The 22325-nt window shown below is 38.7% G+C and overlaps 1 protein-coding gene across 4 annotated transcripts in view; it reads right to left on the reverse strand.

Annotated features, from left to right (window-relative positions):
- Nucleotides 1-10281: 10281 nt before the first annotated feature.
- LOC135204766 (gastrula zinc finger protein XlCGF57.1-like) overlaps nucleotides 10282-22325 on the reverse strand; it is a 236252-nt gene continuing 224208 nt past the window's right edge. For all 4 annotated transcript variants that reach the window (XM_064234931.1, XM_064234932.1, XM_064234929.1 and 1 more), the window contains one exon: nucleotides 10282-12389. In XM_064234931.1, coding sequence (XP_064091001.1) covers nucleotides 10625-12319 — 1695 coding nt within the window. In that variant the 5' untranslated portion in view covers nucleotides 12320-12389 and the 3' untranslated portion in view covers nucleotides 10282-10624. The remainder of the gene's footprint in view (nucleotides 12390-22325) is intronic.

The raw sequence follows: 22325 nt of genomic DNA on the forward strand, positions 1-22325 counted from the left end.
GGCGAAATTGCAGGAGCTATGCGCACCCTTGACACCACCAGGAGGACTGCCGCCCATCAAACTAGGTACCCTCATATCATATACATACAAAACCAGGCTACTAAGCAGTGGGACAGAACGGGCATAGTATCAGAAACTAGGCCCATCATCAGTACACAACCAAGCTCAATGGAGCAGCAGACTCTCAAAAAGGAGCAGACGAAACTTGAGAGTCATCGCTCCGCCCCCTAGCGCACCTGCGTCTCAGCACGACACCTCAGTGAGCCTACGCCTACAGAACCAGTAATGCATCCTAGGCAGAACCGCGGCGTCATTGGTAGGCCCAAAAGGGCTGCCAGTAGACCCAAGTGGCTCCAAGACTTCATATAATGCTGATATTTTTTTGTTGTTTGCTCATATGATATGCAAATTGTACAATTGTATCAAGGAATGATTCTTTTTCTGTCTGTATATGTATTACGTGTATTTGAGTGCCACTAAGCAATGCACTCAGTGTATGTAACTGCTTGTTTTTTTTACTGAAAAGTTAGCTAAAAATTTTTCTTGCTCATTTCCATATTTCATAGTGACATTTGCTCCTTTAAATTTTTGTCATGTATAAATATAATCTTGAGGGGGGGGGGGGGGATGTATGCACTGCCGATCATTAACCCGCAACGCATTTGCAAGTCAGTCGGCTCTCTGGTCTCGTACAATAAAGTCCTGTCACCAAGATGTCGTCTCATTGCAAACCCAATAAGATAGATCTTAAAGATAAAATCTCAGACTTAAGTACAAAGTAAACAAAACTGGACAAAAACAAACAGAAACTTACTTTAACGTGCAAAGTCAAATCAGTTAACTCCATTACTATATATATATATATATATATATATATATATAATATAATATATATATATATATATATGTATATATGTATATGAGGGATTCCCAGGGGAGGAGAACCAAACCGGTCAATTCAGAGAATTTACCCAGACTCCCCCAGCCAATATGTAACTCTCCTACATAAAGAACCAAGGTTTGTATTCATGTAGGAACAATTAACAAATTTTTAAGTAATTTGTATTTTTCTTAACATACAAACCTGAAAGTCTTTACATTTACAGCCCACTTCAGCCACCCATCATTCTGGTACCTAATCCAAAAGGCAAAGAGGAGTACAGGGTGATGAGTTGGCACAGCTTTCCCCCCCTACCATTGGTAGTTAATGACTGTTTCTGAAAGTTTGACAGATGGTCCAACTTGTGTCTTCAGGCTAAACCCCTAAGTAAAGAACTTCAGGTTTGTATGTTTGGAAATATACCAATTTCTTTAATAAAGCAGTTGATTCCAGAGCCGCTGACTCCTGCTGCAAGAGGGCAACTTCCTCTTCACGGAGCTGGTCCAGCTACAGACCTGGGCCTAGACGAACCAGGTTCAGGTTAACATTTTTGGTTCGGCTGTGACCTCCAAGAGGACACATAGAAATGCTTCCGACAAAGAAGAGGAGAGGGAAGTATCGTGTGCGAGCAGCTAGAATGAAGAGAGAGCTCTTCCTCAGATGCCAGAGAACTTACTTGGTCTAGAACCCCTTCAGCAAGATCAGACCACAACAGTCTCAACAAAGCTTTGGTTCCTTGTGCAGAGGGACGATCCACAGGAGGGAGTGGACATGGTCTCTTCTCTGAGATTGTTATACTAACGAATCAGTTTCATTACCTTAACAAAGGTCCTCTGTAGTCCTGAGGAAAAGGACCCTCAAGCCCTTCCAGGTCACGGTCCTCCCACACTACTCCCTCAGTAGGATGAGTAGACCCTGAGAAAACATCAGAACCCCCTGATCTACTCTGCACCACTCGAGCATATGACCTTTCTGATCCTAGGACTGAAATTGGGACATAAGTTCTCATATGTGGGCTGGGATGGGAAGGCAAATGATTCCAATCTCGAGCCCCAGGCCTGTCTGACTTGTGCCTCCTGGTATAAACCCAGGATGTTGAGGGGACAGTTGAGAGAGGCATAGTACTCTTCCTGGACCTGCTGGAGACCTAAGCTTATCCGTGGGTCAACTTCACCTTTTTGAGACCCCAGCACTCTCTCCTTTTGGGACCGTGCACCTGGAAGCTGTTGGCTCACACATCACGGGGGTCTGGAGAACCCTGTGGCATGATTCCGGTGTCCGCAGACATGGAAGAGCCTGCGACAGATCCCTATACCTCTCCCAAAGAAATAGGCTATATGTATGAAGGCCTACAGGTCTTATGGTAGGGAGTAGCGATCTTCTTCTTCCTCTGGTCTGCCTGTGCAACAGGACCTTTGGAAGAAGAATTGGAGGAGGCTCTGGAACACGACGAGGATGACGACGATGATGGTGAAGTCTCTTCCTTGAGCTCTTTTTTGTGTCTCGTTGGTACTTCTCCACCAAGGCTTGGAGAGGGACATACCCAGAGGAGGAGTAAGTTGGAAGGAGCATGCAGGTTAACTGGTCCAAGATTGCATGCAAGACCACGGGGGCCATGGCCGTGATCATGGATCCTGTCGACATTGTAAGTGTGGCAATAGTCACAGTTACAGAGGCAGCAGTCACAGAGGCACAGAGATGGGAGATCAACTCCCAGACTGAAGGCTCCCCAGAGATCCCTGGGAGGTTCCAGAGCTCCCTAAGCTTCCCTCAACAAACCTTGTATCTCCCTCAACCCTGAAAAAGTTGGGTTAAATGAAGCTTTCTCCATTCGTTCTATGGGGATTTCTCCCCACCTGACAAATGGAGACAGCCTGAGAGTTGTCATCTTGGTCCATTGTCACTCCCTGCGGACTCTCCATCAACAGAGCAATAGGAGATCATGAAGGAGTTACTTTTCACTGGAGGGAGCAACAACAAGAGGCAGTTTCATGGGAGGGAAGGGAACAACAAAAGGATTTTTGGCAACCCTCAGCATCACTGGTTGTGTCTCCCTTTGTTGACGTGTGGGAAGCCTTCCTCTCGCATTTCCTTTTCTGTGCGAACTTCGTTTATTGCTCCAAAGACCAATCATGACACTCAGGACAAGGGCTAGTCTGGTTCCATTCATGCTGGCGGCAATGAGTGCATCAGCTGCGAGGATCAGCTTCATAAGAGGAGAAGAAGGGATGGCAAGGAACATTCCCTATAACAGGGCAATGCCACATGGCATGAGACCTTCCCTCCTTAGGCTGTGATAAGTCATGGGTTTGCATAATTGCAGTCGCAAATCACAAAATATATCAAACATAATATCACCAAACAATCACAGGAAAAACTAGGATCAGTGAGTCACAGTGAGGAAAACCAATTTGCTGGACAGAGGCGAGCAAGATGCGTGCACCCAAACATATGGCCAGAAGGTAATTGATGCATTGCCAGGTGGAAGGGTAAGAGTACCCAACCCAGTACCAGTTAAGAGTTAAATAGCCAGTTACCAGTTCCACTGAAGGTGTTTCCATACGTAAAGAAAGAGGGTTTGTTCGTGTAGGAACAATTTGCTATTCTGAGTTCATCCTTCAGGTGACAATACGTAGTAGTCCTGTGTTTTGAAAATGTTGTTTTATTCTTTTCTAGGAAAGACCCTTGACGATTATATTTTCCCAGGTTATGGGAAAACCTGTTTTTATTCAATACAAGGTCACTTTAATGGTAGTCGTAAATAAAAAGTACATTAAGATGTTGATACTTCAACACTTACTTGAAACTTTAAAGAGTCAGTTTTACAGAGTGTACAAAAATAAGTGTACAAAAATACAACTGGTTAGATACAAAACATTGGAGCATTTTAGCTTTATGACATGCTGTAAGGTAATTCAAATAATATTCGATACTTCACATGAGAAACATATGCAATACTGTACAAGGTAAGACTGGAAACTGACCAAGTTGACAATACAAGACTTCCCATGGAAAGGGAATTATTAAGGTCTCTAGTACTTACACACCAGACACACACACACTTAGTTTTTGCCACTGATCAGGTACATAAGATACATAAACCATCACTAGAACTTACATACAGGACATGCATAACAGTCTCTGGTTTCTTTAGTCAATGGACGAAGTGAGGACTTGTGAAATAAATGTCCAAGAAGGACCTTATGTTGTATTGGTACATGGTCATATTGATGGCAGTTTATATTTTGATGAAATACTTCCCACTATGTTGAACTACCCTGCGAGACTCATACTGCCTCTAGAAGTGATCAAGATTTTTAATTACTGTATTATTTCATTGTCTGGCACCTACCAGATTCATTCTTACAGTTTTCCACTTGTTTTCAAATAGTTGTGATATGCATTACGTAAGCTGTAGAGTGGATGTGTCCCATGATTATTTTTATGGGTAAATGTTTTCTCATATTCCTGGCATGTAAGTAAACTCTTGTTAATCCACATTTCCAAGGATTGGAGCACCCCAATATATTTAGATAAAAAATATATATTTGCAATATATAAAAGTGAAAAGAAAGCCTCCTGTATATTTGGCAACAATGCATGGGCAGAAAAATGCAACATTAACGCTGTTAACAACCACAAGGCACACTGAGAAACAGGTATTGTGAGGGTGATAGGCTGGGGTAAGCACCGGGGGGGGGGGGGGGGCGGGGGGGCCTTTGCAGGGGAACTTTTGCAACTGTGTCTATGGGGGGGTGGGGGGGTGACACAAGATAGCTGAGTGGAGAGGGCTGGGCAAGACTTTATCTCTTCAGGAGCTTTCATGACTGTTATTGGCTCAAAAGCAAAATTGTCATGACACATAATTTCTTTTATTACTTTAGAGTGGTCGAGTGTCATGACTGTCAAAGAAGTTTCATTCTCTCATTGGCTGCTTGTGTTTGTCTCCCATTCTCGCTCTCTTCCACTTACACCTCTGAGGGATAATTCCAAAAGTTACAGTAAATTTATGACTGTTAAATTCACGAACAAAATTGTTTTATATTAAGCAAGGGCTTTTCTCAAATTGCAATACCAGTGAACTGAAAAACTTGGAACACATTACAAAATAACATATCAGTATAAACTGTCCAGTCACGTTGCACCAAAATTTTGTTACTTAGTGTCTGTCTTTGCATACACATTTAATATACACCATATGTGTGTTTATTTATATACATAACCATCTGCATCATACTGAAGTCAATTAAACACTTGCTGTGTGCTTGCTTGCTGTTCTCTTTCTCTCTCTGGATATTCTTTATTGTAAAACTTTTGGAGTCCTTCCTTGATCAAAACCACTTATAAATCACCTACAATTTGGGCAATCATACATCACTAGTTGAAACGTTGGGTAAACATTTACAGTAGGGCCTCGATAATCGCAGTGAATAGAGCCCAGAACCCCCCTTGATAAGTAAATACCCGTGTTATCCTGGTACCCCAACCCCCCCTTAAAAATTGCTTGAAACTGCCTACTTTAATAGTTAACCCACCCAAGACCACTATTCCAATGTTTATAACTGCCTACTTTAGTTCAAACGCCAAATATGTCTTCAACTATCCCCTTAAACTAAATTCAAGACAGTTTCAAAGTTATTTTACAACATTAGCCTTAAAAATATATGTAGTATACATACTATTGTACATATGTAGCCTACTAGCCTATGGATTACAGCTAGATGCCTACATAAGCATGTGCTGTTTCATACTCACGTGGGGGTCTTTTATTTTACAAGGAAAGAGAGGGAGAGAGGTAAGAGAAATATCAAAATTATGTAAATCACATGGGTACTCACCAACGATCTGTGTTGATAAAGATGGCGACGATTTTGCAGTGCAATCGGATGAATACTAAAGATAATGCTACCAGCAGCATGCAGCAAAACATCTTTTCCCTTCTTCACACCATATGTTAACTCATTTATATGGGTACAATTTAAAGAACGTGGTGAAGAGTGACCAGCAGCATAAACAAGTGCTAAAAAAATTCACATCATACACAACAATGCCACCCAGCAAATGTCAACCGATTGCTCTCTTTTTCGATTCAAACATGTTTCTAACATACACTGTGTACTTGTACATTACGTTACATAATTCCTAATAATTTCGAAACCTATTCTGTTCAATTCCTGAAAATGGTTTTACAAGATTTTGTTCTTTTTTCTTACATGATATATCAAATATAGTAGAATAAAAGAAATATTCAACTTAACATTACAAAGATTTGATGTCAAAATATGTATGCTAGATGTATTTGAAAACAAATGTAGGTTTTCCTGCCAGATGTCAGATTGAAAATTTTCTTGCTAATTACCTCAAGAAAATGAAAGCTAACATTAAAAATGCAAAATTGGTAACACTGGCCTCAACAGATCCGCGCATCTTACTGCTACGTAACTGTACATTAGTTATGTGAAGATGGTGCTAGAGTACAAATGATAGTGATTGTATCATTAAAAATATCAAAATAAACGAAGTCGCGAAGCAGATTCTATGTCATGTTTTTCCTAAACACATAGCCTAAAAGGAAAACATTAGTTTGTTTGTTTCATCGCTGACACAAACCCCTAACAATGCAGTGTACATATGATCATTCTAAACTATTAATTACTACCAGAATAACAATGATATTTTGTATTGAAAATGAATGTTACGTATATTCCAAACATTATTACTACCATGACTAGTACTATTAAGATTTCGAAAGATAATCTTTCTGTGAATGCTACCATAATTTGATTTTCATAAACGTACGTACATTTTGTCAGCTGGCTGGCCTGGTGTGAGAATCAAAAGTTGATTTCACTAATATGAAATTACTCCAAGAATAGCCTATTTATTATGAAGATATGACGATAATATATAAGGTAAAAAATGGTTTTACGTGTTTCGTTTACACTTCGTCGCCAACAGCAAACAACAATACGATAATCTGTGACAATTATCGTTTGTATGACTGGATTGTTCGGAGGAGTTATATATGTATACTACCAAAATAATAATGAAGTTCACATTAATTTTAGCCTTAATGTTATTACTACCGTGATTACACTGTTAATTAACATTTCTAAAAGGTTATCAAACAATAAAGGTCGCTGTGAATGCAACCGTATACATACTACTTTTTGAATTATGTTTAAATTTTGTAACTGGCCACTCGGAGTATAAGTTGAGTGCATTGATGTGGAATTATTCCTTGAATAGGCTATTTATCATGAAGATATGCCTATAATATATAAGGTGAGAATGTTTTTTATTACCTTTATGTACAATTAATACAATAATATGAATCTGTTCATGTATGTTGGTGGTTATCGCAATGCAACTAGGCTTAGCCTACCAATGAACGTCATACATAAACCTTGAATAGGCTATTTATGATGAAGATATGCCAATAATGTATAAGGTGAGAATGGTTTTATTACCTTTATTGTCAGTTAATATCATAATGTGAGTGTTTTCATGTATGTTGGTGATTATTGGTCCGCGGCCGAGGCTTAGCCTACGATAAACATCGCGTACGCAACACGGACAAACCCATGATGCTGCGATTCATACCAGCGATATAGCATGAGAAGCGGTCCAAAAAAAAAAACCGTGAATAACTGATTCCGTGATTACTGATCTGCGACTAAGCGATGCCCCATTGTATTTATTTTATCGTACTTTTCATAGATTCAAGTCTATGAAATTTCATCGCTGCCAATTTAGTGGAGCTTCACATATACGCTGATGCATATACTACCTGTTTCCATGAATTCTAGTTGTCATAGTAATGCAATACGTTAATGATAAATTGCTCTAACATGTATATATACTATAAATAGATACTATAATTTCACTTATTTCTATGGTTTTGTGTAAGTCTTATACAGTGGAACCCCCGTATTTGTGGACTCACACATTCGCATTATTTCCCCGCATTATTCGCGGAAAATTCGCCTATTTGCAGTATTTTTCTATGGGAAATATCCACAATTTCTTGTTTTTTAATCAATTTCATCATACAATGCACTTTTTGTGATAAAACTATTAAAAAAAAACAGGTGTAAAAGTTTTTAGTGGATTTTTCTTGAGTTTTAACTAACCGAAAAGGAGGTTTAAAGCATTTTTATACAGGTTCCAACTATTCGCGGGTTCTAACTATTCACATCCCCCGCAAATATGGGGGGACCACTGTACCCAGTTTGGAGGGTAAACCCATACCAATTTGCAACACAGATAAAAAATAGTCGAAAGCGAACAACATCCTAGGTACTGTTCACAGCAAAACCATTGATATTTGAGTCAGAAATCTAGTTACTTTTTCAAAAACGAATATTTTCAAATTAATTATCGTGAATGCATAATAAATTTATGTAATTCATAACCTTACACTGATGCTTAACTATTTATTTCAAAATTATCCATCGCATTCTTCTTTCCTCCCGAAAAATCACAAGTCTCCTTGGACTTGAGGGTGAACGTCATCATCGTTTAAGATTGTTGTGAAGAAAGTGTCCCAGCGTCTATGCGTATGAGTGGTGTGCGGATTTAGCACAGGAAATGGGAAGTTTGTTGACACAAGTGTCCGCAAACATCAAGATGGCGTCAATCTTCTACACATAAGGTGTTTTAAGTAAAAATTTCAAAAGCGTCATGAAGGCAAGTTTGCACCGCACATGGTGAAACGTTCATTAACCTCTGTTTAATCTTTATTTATTTCGAAAGGAACGTAGAAATCTCAAGGTGTTGTTTCCACGACCGATGACTCGTGACTTGTGTCCATCTCTGGTGTCTGGATGTGTTAAATAACTTTTTCTGTTAGATTCGTCAACGAGCAGGCAAGACTGGGCCAGGTAGTCCACTCGGTTGTTTCCCTACTTATATAGAATTACCATTTAACTATATTCATGTTTCACCAATATCGAGTGAAAAAGGGTGATCTGCGTGAGTAAGATGAACTCAAGGCGGTTGTTTACCCTACTAATACTTTGAGAGTATAGCAGGCAGAGAGAGGTGTGGGTGTACTATTGCCTAGATGGGCCACGACGACTCTTGACGACTGACTGATGCTTAGGGCAGCAAATTCCAGTCCTTCTCTGAGGGTGGGGCGCTCGCTATGTCACTTATATACCCTCCTCAGTACTCACAGTTTTTCTTTTACTTAAAATCTACTTCAATCACGGAGTGACCTTGGCTGACCTTTGTCATTATTTAAATATGATTTTAAAAAAATGGAAACAACGGTTTAGATCGATTAAATGAAGCTTAAATAGGACTGACCATCGTCGTCACTTTACCTTCCAGGAGACAAAAGATGCCTCACTTAATCCAGCCATATTTATTTAAGTTAAAAAAACTCAAGTTTTAACAAAATCTTTAACTCATGAATGCAATTTCGATCATTCATTTACCTCGGCTGACCTTCAGTTCGATCACTAATTCAATAATTCCAGTTAAAATAGATCGATTTATGTACCGGGCGACACTAATCCTCATCGTGAGTGACACCTGTTTGTTTACACTAGTACTTTCCACCAAGGAGATTAGGTCCTTTGTTTGAGCCGTTTCTTTTTTAACAATTACGCTTTTTAACATTTTAAACTTATAGAAGTGTAATAAATATAATTATATTAAATTATTCCTATACAAAACTTGGTCATTTCACTCAAGAAGCATTTTTGGCGAATTAACGATTTCCTACCATATGTGTTAGGTTGAGTTAGTACATAGTAGTAGGTGGGATTCTACTCTGAAACAGCTCCCTCCCTTGTGTGTTTAGCTCTCATTTCTTCTTTAGTTTCCTAATGTGGTTGCTGCATTAAACTATATCTATTTCTAGGCACTGACAATTAAGTTTTGGTGGTGTCAAATATTATTAAGATATCTGAGTTTTAATGAGGTCGAATGAAAGATTTTATTCATATATTTATAAAGTATTTTATTATTTTATTTTTTATTTTATACATTGAAATATAAAAAAATTTAATCTAATCAGAATAATACCTTTATTTTAGTCACTTACGAAGCAAGTCTTTTCTCAACACCTCTGACTGGTTATCGTATAATAAATACTGCAATACAGTCAGTCCAGTCTATTAGGATTGAGTAACCAGGCAAAATTTTGAGTCCATCAGACAAAGGGAGCAGGTCAAAATCACGTTTCAGGATTTCTGGACAGTCAGATGCAGGAGTCGAGTTAAATAAAACATGTAATAAAAACTACTTGGACAGAGATCAAGTATGCAGTTTCTGTCTAGTGTGAATTTTTGTCTTTTGAGATGACTTGGTTGAGAAAAACTTCTTTGACGTACAGAGCATATGAATGGTTTCTGTCGTGTATCTGTTCTCATTTGTGTTTTTAAATTAGTTAAGAGTAAAACTTCTTTGACATATAGACCAAGTGAATGGTTTCTCCCTAGTAAGAGTTTTCATGTGCTTTGTGAGAGTACTGGAGGAAAAAAAATTTCTTTGATATATAGAGCAAGTATATGGTTTTTCTCCAGTATGAGTTCTGGAGTGAGTTTTCAAATTACTTTGACAAGAAATACTTCTTTGACATATAGAGCAAGTTTATGGTTTCTCTCCAGTATGAGTTTACGTGTCGTGAGAGAGTACCTGAAACATATAAATACTTTTGACATATAGATCATATGTATGGTTTCTCTCCTGTATGAGTTCCGATGTGAGTTTTCAAATAACGTTTTTGAGAAAAACTTATTTGTCATATAGAGCAAGTGAATGGTTTCTCTTCTGGTGTCTTCTGAGATCAAATGATTTAGAGATACTTCTTGAACATATAGAGCAAGAATATGGTTTCTCTCCTGTATGAGTTCTCATGTGAATTTTGAGATAACCTGATTTAGAGAAACTACTTGGACATATCGAGCAAGAATATGGTTTCTCTCCTGTATGAGTTCTCATGTGAATTGTGAGATAACTTGATTGACAGAAACTCTTTTGACATATAGAGCAAGTAAATGGTTTCTCTACAGTATGAGTTCGCATGTGTCTTGTGAGAGCATACTGATACGAAAAACTACTTTGACATATAGAGCAAGTATATGGTTGTTTCTCTTCTGTATGAGTTATCATGTGAGCTTTTAAATATTTTGGTTGGGAAAAACCCTTTTGACATATTGAGCAAGTATATATCTCTCCCGTATGAGTTCCCCAGTGTGCTTTGAGAGCCTGTGATTGCGAAAAACTTCTTTGACATATAGTGCAAGTATATGGTTTCTCTCCTGTATGAGTTATCATGTGTTTTCTAAGACCCTCTGATTGAGAAAAACTTCTTAGACATACGGAGCAGGTGAAATTTTTCTCTCCTGTGTGAGTTATCATGTGTTTTTTTAAAACATCTGATTCAGCAAAACTTCTTTGACATAGAGAGCAAGTATATGGTTTCTCTCCTGTATGAGTTTTCATGTGTTTTGTTAAATGGCCTGATTGAGAAAAACTTCTTTGGCATAAAGAGCAACTATAAGGTTTTTCTCCTGAATGAGTTTTCATGTGTTTTGTTAAATTGCCTGACTGATGAAAACTTCTTTGGCATATAGAGCAACTATAAGGTTTTTCTCCAGTATGAGTTCTCGTGTGTTTTTTTAAATCACCTAATTGAGAAAAACTTCGTTGGCATATCGAGCAACTATAAGGTTTTTCTCCTGAATGAGTTTTCATGTGTTTTGTTAAATTGCCTGATTCAGAAAAACTTCTTTGGCATAAAGAGCAGCTATAAGGTTTTTCTCCTGTATGAGTTTTCATGTGTCTTGTTAAATGGCCTGATTGATGAAAACTTCTTTGGCATATAGAGCAACTATAAGGTTTTTCTCCAGTATGAGTTCTCTCGTGTTTTTTTAAATCACCTAATCGAGAAAAACTTCCTTGGCATATCGAGCAACTATAAGGTTTTTCTCTCGTATGAGTTCTCATGTGGGATTTCAGGCTGCTCTTTGAAAATATCCTTTGGCATTCAGCGCCTGTTATGAGCTTCCCTGTTGTGTTGCTTCTCTTTGAAAATGTATCCTGTCTACCCAAATGTCTATTTTCTTCTGCAATACCCAAATGTCTATTTTCTTCTGCAATACCCAAATGTCTATTTTCTTCTGCAATACCCAAATGACTATTTTCTTCTGCAATACCCAAATATCTATTTTCTTCTGCAATACAGATGTTCTTTCCGCTTTCGTCATCACAGCTTGGAGAGCTGTCCTCCTCATATTTATCAGATTGGGATGAACAGTCCACATCAAATACACTATGGCAAAAAAATTCTGATTCTGCTTTGACTTCCAAGAAGGGGTCTACAAACGAAGAGCCTTCACCTGTGTTTTCAGTAAGACCCTCCTCCAAAGCCTCCTCCTCCTCCTCCTCTTTGATTAACAGCAATGATGACGATACTTCAGCTTCCATTTTCACAAGATGTTCTATGTCCAATACTCAATCCTAGTTAGGATCTGAAGACCTTTTCCTCTGGAATACTCTGAAATAAAATCAACAATCTGAGAAAGACATGTTCTAAATAGCTCTGTTCATAACAAGTGTAAAACAAGCAGCATCCTCTGGGAAAACAAATATCACTATGCAATGATCATCTGAACACAATTTGTCGGAAAAGAAATAAAACAGCCTTGGATGCTGTTCGGAATCAACAATTTATTCAGTCCAAGTTGGTTGACAACTCAACCAGCTTCTGCCTTTACCACAAATTCCTGACTTACTCCAGTTTTGACAATGAAACAAACAGCATCTTTCCTTCGTGACTTGGGAGAATTATAAATCTATTTACAAAAAATAGTTTTTTTCTTGTACGAACTGCATAAGCATTTGAGGTAGAAAAGACTACTTAGACACACACCCAGTGCATATAAATAATTTCTATCTAGTATGAGCCTCCATGTGACTTTTGAGAACATGGGATAGAGAAAAAACTCTTTTGTCCAGGTGAATGGCTGCTTCTCTCTGGCTTATGTTATTCTAATTTTCAATTTATATCAGGGGTGCGATGGGCCCCAGCCTGGGGTCTATGGTTGCACCTCTATATTCCACTAGCCTTATATCTGAGGGCTCTTTTCAAGGCGTTTACCGTTCCTCTGAGGGCAGCAATCTGCACCTCATTTATTTTCAAAATAGTCGGGCAGAGAGCAAGTGGTTTCATGTCGTCGGAGACGACGCCCGACTCCTGTACCAGTACTTAACTACCTAACCACCTTGTTTGGAAGTTCACATGCTTCGCCTTAAGTGATTCCTACTGTAAAGGGCCGAGGGTTTGCATATCGTGTAGGAACAACTAAAATATTTCACGAGACCAAATATGTACAGGTTTTAGCATGACAAATGTTTAATTAATTTGTATTTTTCATAACTTACAAACCAGAAGAAAATCTCAAAGCACCAGCTGGATCCAGTTGAAAACAGAAACTAGGTTTGGTGGCGTGGGATTGACAGCCAAAGGGGAGAGAGTAGGCAGAGTCTGACCTCTCTTCTCCCTTGTCATAAACCAAGAAGCATCAGTTATGTTCCAGCCCAGGTAATTGTATGAGGGGCATCTTGAGGTGGGCCATTTGTGTAAAGAACTCAGGTTTGTAATTTACGAAATAAATAAATCAATAACAAATTTGTCATTTGTTAAACCTTTTGCGAGGATAAAGTAAGCATTAGAACCAACCGCTGGTTTGGGTCACCTGAGCTCACTACTTCGTCAATTATTAAAGAATAGGAAGGAGTTGTATGCCTCTGATCTTTTAAGTGAAAGATTACTCAATAGCCAGACATCCAGGCTTTAACACAACAGGAACTCCAGTCTACATTGCATCCAGGAAGGATTGAAAAGAACCTGTAATTGTGCCAGACTGTTTTATTGTCAAACCCTCTCCCATTAAAAGAGAGAAGATAGGAGTTGCTTCTATTTCTAGAATAAAAGTAAATGGTATTTTTCCTAATTATACAAACCCAAGGTCCTTTACAATAGGAATATGTTTACGACAAAGCTGGAACATGGATGTTAAAACTCTTGAGCAATGTGGTTAGGCAGTAACTAACGTCCAGTAGGCAGGGAGACCCACCTGCCCGGATGTAAGCATTCCACTTTGCCTTTCAGCCCAAGTTTCAGAGATGAGGGGGGGCACAAGGTGGCATTAGTGTAAATGACCTCAGGTTTGTATAGTTACGAAAAATACAATTTATTTCTAACAAATGTGATTTGTTCCTGTACAATATACAAACCCTTGGTCCTTTACAATAGGAAGACTCACTTATTGGGGGGATGAATCTGAGTCTTTTGAACTGACTGGAGTTTGGCACACCTGGGATACTCCTGCTGATCAAAGTATAAGAACTGGAGGCTCAAGAGTCAGACTTCTGGGCTTCTTCAAATGAGTGAGGAATTGTAACTCGTATGAAAAAGGCTGGGAAAAATATCAACCCTTACTGGACAGGTAAATATATCGATATGCAGCTCCTCAGGCCGGGTAAACTATGAGGTCGGCCAATTAACGAAAAAACATCAATTAAAAGAGGAAGTTATGCAAATGCACATGGTGAAAGAAAAAATTCTAAAAATTTTCCCTACCTTGCACAAGAAGTTAAAAATTACTATTTACAACACCTTGTGGGCCCTCTTGTACAAGATAATTGTAAATTTTACCAACTTTTATATGTTTTTTCTAATAAATAACTTTTGTTTTATTTTGTAAAAATTACGATTACAGCTCACACACTATCAAAACAGATAAGAAATAAAATCAATAACAAATTCTTAGCATATTTGTTGAAAAACATTTATGTGAATTTACCGACAACAAAGATTCAGTCTTTTTTTTTATTTTTACATGTTTTTTTCTAATAATTCATTGCACTTTTCTTTGCAAAATTACATTTACAATCAACATGCTATCGTAAATGACAAAAACAAAAACCAACAGCAACCCGTTGTTATATTTATGAGCAAATTTACAAAATGACGCCATGTGAGACAGAGACGTAATACATTCCCCCTTGAAGTTAGAAGCAGAACTAAAGTCCTGAGACGCCTGATTCACGTTTTTATGGGCTATAGAATTATTGGCACCTCTTTCTTGCCCGATTCTTTCCAAATTGATGGCGCTTAATATCGTTTTATCTACAGGATTAATCTGTCCACCATCCCAAACTTGTTGTTACTACTCCCAAGGAGAAATTCGTCTATTAAGGGTCAAGGCATAGATCCGAGAAAAGGTTTACCTTATTGTCAGTCTCCTTCCTCCCATCTTAGAGGAATGAGCAGGATTGCTTCATTGATTCTAATAAGAAAAATAGAAAGGAAGCTCAATGAGTAGACTTACTCAAACGCCAGTCCAGCAAGTGTAGGTTAGAGTCCTGTTCTAAGCCCAAAGGAAGAGAAGTAGAACACGGAAACAAGAGAGGCCAGTCATTCTCGAATCCTTCTCACCTCGAGCTGCACACCTTAGGCAAGATGCAACCTGTCCTATTAAAGGAGCTGGGTAATAAAACATGGATTTGTGGGCAAAGACCCAAAGATAGAAAGATATTGTACAGGTGACATTGTTGCCAGCTGCAGAGAACCTCCTCCAGATTTTCTGGCAAAACCAGGAGAAAGCCTTGTTCATGTCAAGGAGGTTGAGTCTTTTCAAAAGTACAGCAATCACACTAATAGGACAAAGTAATGATTGATCTGGATCAACAATTGCAAAGTCCAAGGCACAGGGGATCATGATGGACTCGAACCTGGCAAAAAAGTCCCATCAATGACACCGATCAGCGAACACAGCTCCAATCCATGAAATGTTAGAGGACTGAAAGAGTTATCTAGCTATTTCTGTTGCTGCTAGGCGAGAAAGTCTATGCTTGCAAGGAAAGCTGAATAGTCTTTTAGCCATGAAGACAGAGATTGTACTACCTGAGGAACGGCTCTTGTGTCACTAGCACTGGAGGGTGGGTCAGGGAGGAACTAATCTCGTTACCTTGGAAGCAGATTTGGCAGGTTGGGTTAAAGGCAGTCTTCAGCTATTTATTTTCAATTCAGGATGAACAATGTTTGATGAGCACCTTACAAATTAGAAAAAAATATGGAGGTGAAAGCCAGTTCAGAGGACACCAGGTGTTGGTAGAAACCCATTGAAGAGGTATGGCGTATTTAAAAGACTTAGGAACAGTTGCCTTTGAAAAGAGAGAAATGTGAAGTGTATACATTTATTTAACATTAATTAATTAATTGGGTGGTGGGAAATATAATGGATATGTCTCTATGTTTCAGATGGGTCCCATGTCATTATTCTAGAGATGGGATTCTCTAAAGACTTGACTATCGAAATGTAGTGGTTGACAATTTGAGAGTTTGGGGTGATTACTTAGACTAATTCAGAAGAGTAGAATGATAAATTACACCTCTTTTTGTGGGTCAGACTTAGTTCTTAACATGACCTTTTTTTAGTCACTTTGTTCCATTTTATGTCCATCTAGTTTGGGAAATAAATAGCATATTTTTGTATTTACATGAATTCATTAGCCTAGTTTGATATTGCTTGCAGAGAGAGATGGCCAGCTACTGAAAAGTAAGAGTTGCCACTTGTTTAGTTTGATTAGGGGTTATAGTTTGGTGGCAGCGTTTAAAAAGCTTTTTATACATTTTATAGGCTGTAGATACGCTAATGAAGAGACTGGTGGCTAGGTAAACATATATTTTTTGGGGAGGAAAAGGGTTATACCTATGACACAGCAACTCGGGGCTTGCTTTGCTGATTCAAGAGTTTTGTGTTTGGGCTGTTGAGTCTCTCTCTCTCTCTCTCTCTGCATCTAGAGACAGTTTAGCTGGTTAGTGATTCGTGAAAACGTGTTCCGAAGTTATGGGGGAAAAGTGTAATTTTTGGCATATTAAAGTGTTTATTGGGTGTGGTGAATAACTTACGCACATTTTGCAATGCATATACAATTTTGGGTCCCAGTCATATGAAGATGTGTGTGTAATTTTATTGCTTCCTTATTTTTTCCCTTTTTTCTCTCTCTCTTTTTGTTGGTGATGAATTTGCTCAAAGTGTATTTTTGTTTTGATGTCTCTCGAGATTTGATGGACATTGGGGAGATTTTGTAATAACATGAGCGATTGTTTTTTTTGGTTATTGTGAGTTACGCCCTAGAGAGAGAAAGGCGAGGGTCTGAGTGAGTGAAAGAGAAAGGGTGGTTGGTTGTAGGTGCTTAGAAGTGTGAGAGAGAGGTGGTTTACTGAGTGAAGCACTTTTGCATTTTTTTTTTATCTCCTCCCCGTTTTTTTTTTTTTTTTTTTTTGGTGTGACCTTGTACGGCAAACAGCTGTTTGTGGAATGATTTACTGGGCGCGGTGCATGTTTGTTTTTTTGTTATCTTTTATTGGGGGAAGTTTGTAATAATTTTTTTGGATTGGGTTTTGTGTGTATATAAATACATTAATGTTATTGAGGTCGGGAAATGTCATAGAGCACAAAAGATTTCGTAAAAATAGGGAAATGGCGGACGCAGAGGGTTAGACGACTTTGGTTCATCACGTCACGAACTTTTGTGCGTGTGTGAGTCCATTTAGGGGAATTGTAGATGGAACACTTTTGCAACCAATGCAAATCTTTATTGAAGGTGTGAATAATTATTTATGCGCAAAAAACATAACGGATGATGTAGAGGCATTTAGAGAGGCGAAAGCTTTGTTAGATTTCAATAAGGGTGATCTCTCCCATCGTTGCAGGAGTTTCCAATTTGCAAAATGTCATACCTGGGCTGATTTGCAAGCATTTTTAAAAGCAGCTTATAGCTCAAAGGAACACGGGGATATGATGAGGGACCTCAGGGGGCTATAAAAGATACAGAAAGGCACAAATAGCCTCGTAGAACATACCGTATATACTCACGTATCATGCGGCTTTTGAAGCCCTAATTTTGGAGCGAATTTTAAGGGGGTCGCATCTTACATGAGATATAAAATTTGAGTTTGTAATAATCATATATTAGTATCATATGATTTTTCATATTAATATTTGTTCGTATTATAAAATACAAACATAGCAATCAACTATTTGTTTTGTAAATCAGCTGAGGGTGATTGCGAAGTAAGTTTGTTTTGCTGTGTTGAACTCAAATCAAAGTGACTTTCTTGCCTCTAGTTAGCGCAAATGAATCTCAAGATACTCTATCTATATGAGACAAGGTTATATTACATTATACAAAGTGTTTTCAAGTGGAAATATCACTTGAAAACGCATCATTTGTGAACGAAATTTAGTTTTTTTTTTTTGTTAGTAGATGGCCCTGAGGGCATGTTTATTGCGTAAACAAAAGTCAACATGCCGTTCAATATTTTCATTTATCTCATCAGAATACTGCGAGCTTCAAGTATTTATCTTTTATTGGAGTGAAAACAGTAAAATGTGTTCTTTTCATGCCCAATAGTTTTGATTAAAACACGTTTTGATGGTACCATCTCGAAGTTTGCGAGAGTTTCATCAATGTTGCCGATGTGGCGGGATCACAAGCTAGAAAAAAAACAAGTGCAAAACCCTCCCCACATTAACCTAAACGATCCACCTGCCAAACCCACCCTCAGTCACACTTTCTTCTTAACACAACAAATACAGCAGGACAATTGACCTACACCTATACAAAAACAAAACAAAAAAGCAAAACACATGTACCTACCAACACTCCAGATACTCCGGGCTTTGCTGTGCTGTCTGCCGTCGAGGTCGAAGAGATACCAACCACAACCCAGACCACAACCCACAACCACAACCCACAACCAAAACAACACAACGACAAAAAAGGAACACAACAACAAAACAGGAACACAACCACAAACCAACAACAACACCCAAAGACCACAACCCACAACTCAACAACAAACAAGAAACACAACCACAACCTAATAACACAGCAAACAACCAAGGAACACAACCACAACTTCACACATAACAACAAAAACTCAACAACACAACAAAAGACCAATGCACAAACAATTACCAACAACAAAAAAAACAACACAAAAAAAGGCAACATACACACCCACTAACAACACCAACAACAACCCTCAACTACAACAACTCACATATAATAACAGGAACTCACATACAACTCAACAAAGACCTCACAGCACAACAACTATTAAGCAACAATATCGACCGACAAAACAACAACTAAACAACAAACAAAACACAACTTAGCTGACTTTCAATTCCTCCAATAAACTGCTGTCTAAACTACTTATCAACACCAGCTCTCACCAAAGACTCGCTTAAGACTGACTCAAAAACACTCAAAACAGAACTCTAACAATCAACAGGACCAGCAGACAGCCCAGAACCTACCAACAACCAATTCAGCCATTAGCCATCCATACAGCAATTACACTCTCTCTCTCTCTCTCTCTCTCTCTCTCTCTCTCTCTCTCTCTCTCTCACACACACACACACACACACACACACACACACACACACACACACACACACACAGACGTTGTCAAATGGAACTTCATAACTCCTCCATACCGATGCATGATAATAGTCGTTAGCGTGTCAACATTCTTTCCTCAACTTCAGCTAAAACTTACAGATTAAATTTAGCAGTATATGCCCTTGCCTATCTTTTATCCATAGCGAGTAAGGCTATAATACTATTATCGTGCATTGGCAACAAGGATATAACTCCAGTAAACTTATGCCATCGAACACAACCATAGATAAAATTGAGAGAAAATTATTTAAATCAAAACTTCAGGTCTTGAAAGAACACATTTTACTGTTGTTTTCATGCCGATAAAAGATATGTAACAGAACGGTAAAGTTTGTACTACGATGAAATGAAGTGAAAATAGCGAACGGAATCACGTAATATTTTTACATAATAAACATGCCCACAACGCAATCTGTAAACGAAAAAAATACTTTAGCTAACGAGACGTATTAAAATCATATTTTGACTTAAAAACACGTTGTGTAATGACAAAATACCTTTTCTCATATATAAGCAGAGTATCTAGATATTTTACGCTAACTAGAAGAAAGCCAATACGCTCTGAAATGAGTTAAATACGGAGAAATAAACTCGTATTCGCCATCAGCTGAATTCCAAACAAAACACTACTGCTTAGTTAGTATTTTATGATACAATAATATGAGAATACATACAATATTATTGGATACTGTACTGTATAACTTTTTAAAAGAATCAGAAAAGATGCATATTCACTGTGTATTTATTTTGTTGATATATGTAGCTGTCAGCAGCCTGACATCGCTCAATTAGGTATGCCGATGTCGGTCCGAATCTGATTCCCGTTTCATGTCCATTTTTTTTTTTGCTATGTTATAGTCATAATGCATTGAAACTCCAAAATTGGCTTTTATTAATAAATTACTAAATTATATTGTATATGTAGCATATACAGTATACTGAAGGCTAGGCTACTGTATTCGTATTCATACGATATATGTACCACGATATCATCATCGTATAGGCGAGGCTAACTTGTTAAATGTTATTCAATTTCTCTTTGTACTGAATCATCATAAGCCATTGTGCATTGAACCTAGAGAATTAGCTGAAAATGATATTGTTATGATACAATAAAGTTTGTTCATACTTACCTGGCAGATATATATATAGCTGTATTTTCTGAAGTCCGACAGAATTTTAAAAACTTCCGACACACGCAGTGGTCGGCCAGGTGGTTAGTACCCATTCCCGCCGCTGGGAGGCGGGTATCAGGAACCATTCCCATTTTCTATTCATAATTTTTATTTCCACTGTCCCCTGAGGGGAGGTGGGTGGGTACTTGATTATATATATCTGCCAGGTAAGTATGAACAAACTTTATTGTATCATAACAATATCATTTTGTTCATGAAACTTACCTGTCAGATATATATATAGCTGAATCCCACCTTTGGAGGTGGGAAGGGACAGAATAGAAGGATTTTGGGAAACAAATGCATGCAGATGATTTACATCTTGGTTCCACCTGTTAGCATAGCTGACTTCGTGATTACTGTCACCCAAGTCTGCTTCTGCTTTACTAGAGTTGCCAGCGAGGTAGAGACCTATAAAGCTGGTGCACTCCAGATGATCTGTCAACGGGGGCGTGACCACAATGTGACTAGACCATATTGACCATACCATGAGGGCCAAGAAGTAAAATAAATATATATATATAAATATATATATCACCACCTGACCAACCTAGCCAAAGTTAAGGTGTGTTAACTAAGGCTTAAGAGTTAAGAAGTCGCCGTTGTCGGCGACTCAACAACTAAATTAAGAGCTCTTCCTAACCATTTTCTACAGGATAGGATGAGTGGTACTTCTTGCCCCCAAGATTGTGTCTGCAGACACGTATGGCCCTAGCGAGCGGCAGATCTCATATGCCATCTTCACATCTCGCAGGGAGTGTGAAGTGAACACAGAGTTGCTTCGCTAAAACATGGTACTCAGGATGTTGCTGAGTGCCATGCTCTGTTGAAAATGCTTCCGAGGCCGCGCCCTCACCTCGTGAGCATTCAGATAAAAAGATTTCCAAAATCTTTGTGCCAAACACAATGAAGGAGCATTTTTGAAAGAAACTCCTTAACACTAAAGCCAGGGTGTTCTTCGATATGGGCAAGTCTGGTCTTTTTCGGAACACTGCAGAGTTGCCCGAATGACTTCGACTTTCTTGAGTTTTATGTAGATAAAACTTGAGAGACCCGACAGGGCACAGGACTCTCTCTGGCTCCTGCCCACTAACTTGTGCCATCCTTGCTTCCAAGCTCCTGGCCAAGGACCAAAACGGGTTTCCACTCTTAGGCCACAACGGAAGGCTTAGAGAGCACACCGCCTTGTGTTCTCTAAAGCCAAAACTTGTGACGATGGCTTAAAATCTCACTAACCCTCTTTGTCGTATCTAGGGTGGTTAGAAGAAGGCCTTCCTGATCATATGCAAGAAGTTAAACAGGTAGGAGAGGTTCGAATGCTTTGACATCAAGAACTTCAGACTACGTCTAAGTTCCATATTGAAAGCTTCGATCTGGACATGCACAGTCAGTCCGTCTGTACTAAAGTCAGGTGACCGACCAGTTGACCATTCAGACGAATCAAGGACAGCAAGGCTGTACCCTGAAGACCATAAGGCACTATTCTTCGCTGAAGGATGAGTGTCTGGACTGCCTGGGCGATTCAATCTAAGCAAACCTTGGGGGTGTATCAACGCAACCCAACGTCGTCAGCGAATCAACTCCTGACTCGAGCTTCTGGTGCCAGGAGAAAGGAGCGAGGAGCAAAAAGGCGATTCAGTCCCGAAGGAAGAATGCCTGACAGTCCAACCTGGTCTCATGTTACACGATCATCGGGGGTGTATAAAACGCAACCGACTTCGTCAACAAGAAACTCAGGGCTACTATATGTCGCCTGATCTCGCACGAGTGTCTGA

The sequence above is a fragment of the Macrobrachium nipponense genome, chromosome 47 (genome assembly GCF_015104395.2).
Source record: "Macrobrachium nipponense isolate FS-2020 chromosome 47, ASM1510439v2, whole genome shotgun sequence".
Taxonomy (NCBI): domain Eukaryota; kingdom Metazoa; phylum Arthropoda; class Malacostraca; order Decapoda; family Palaemonidae; genus Macrobrachium; species Macrobrachium nipponense.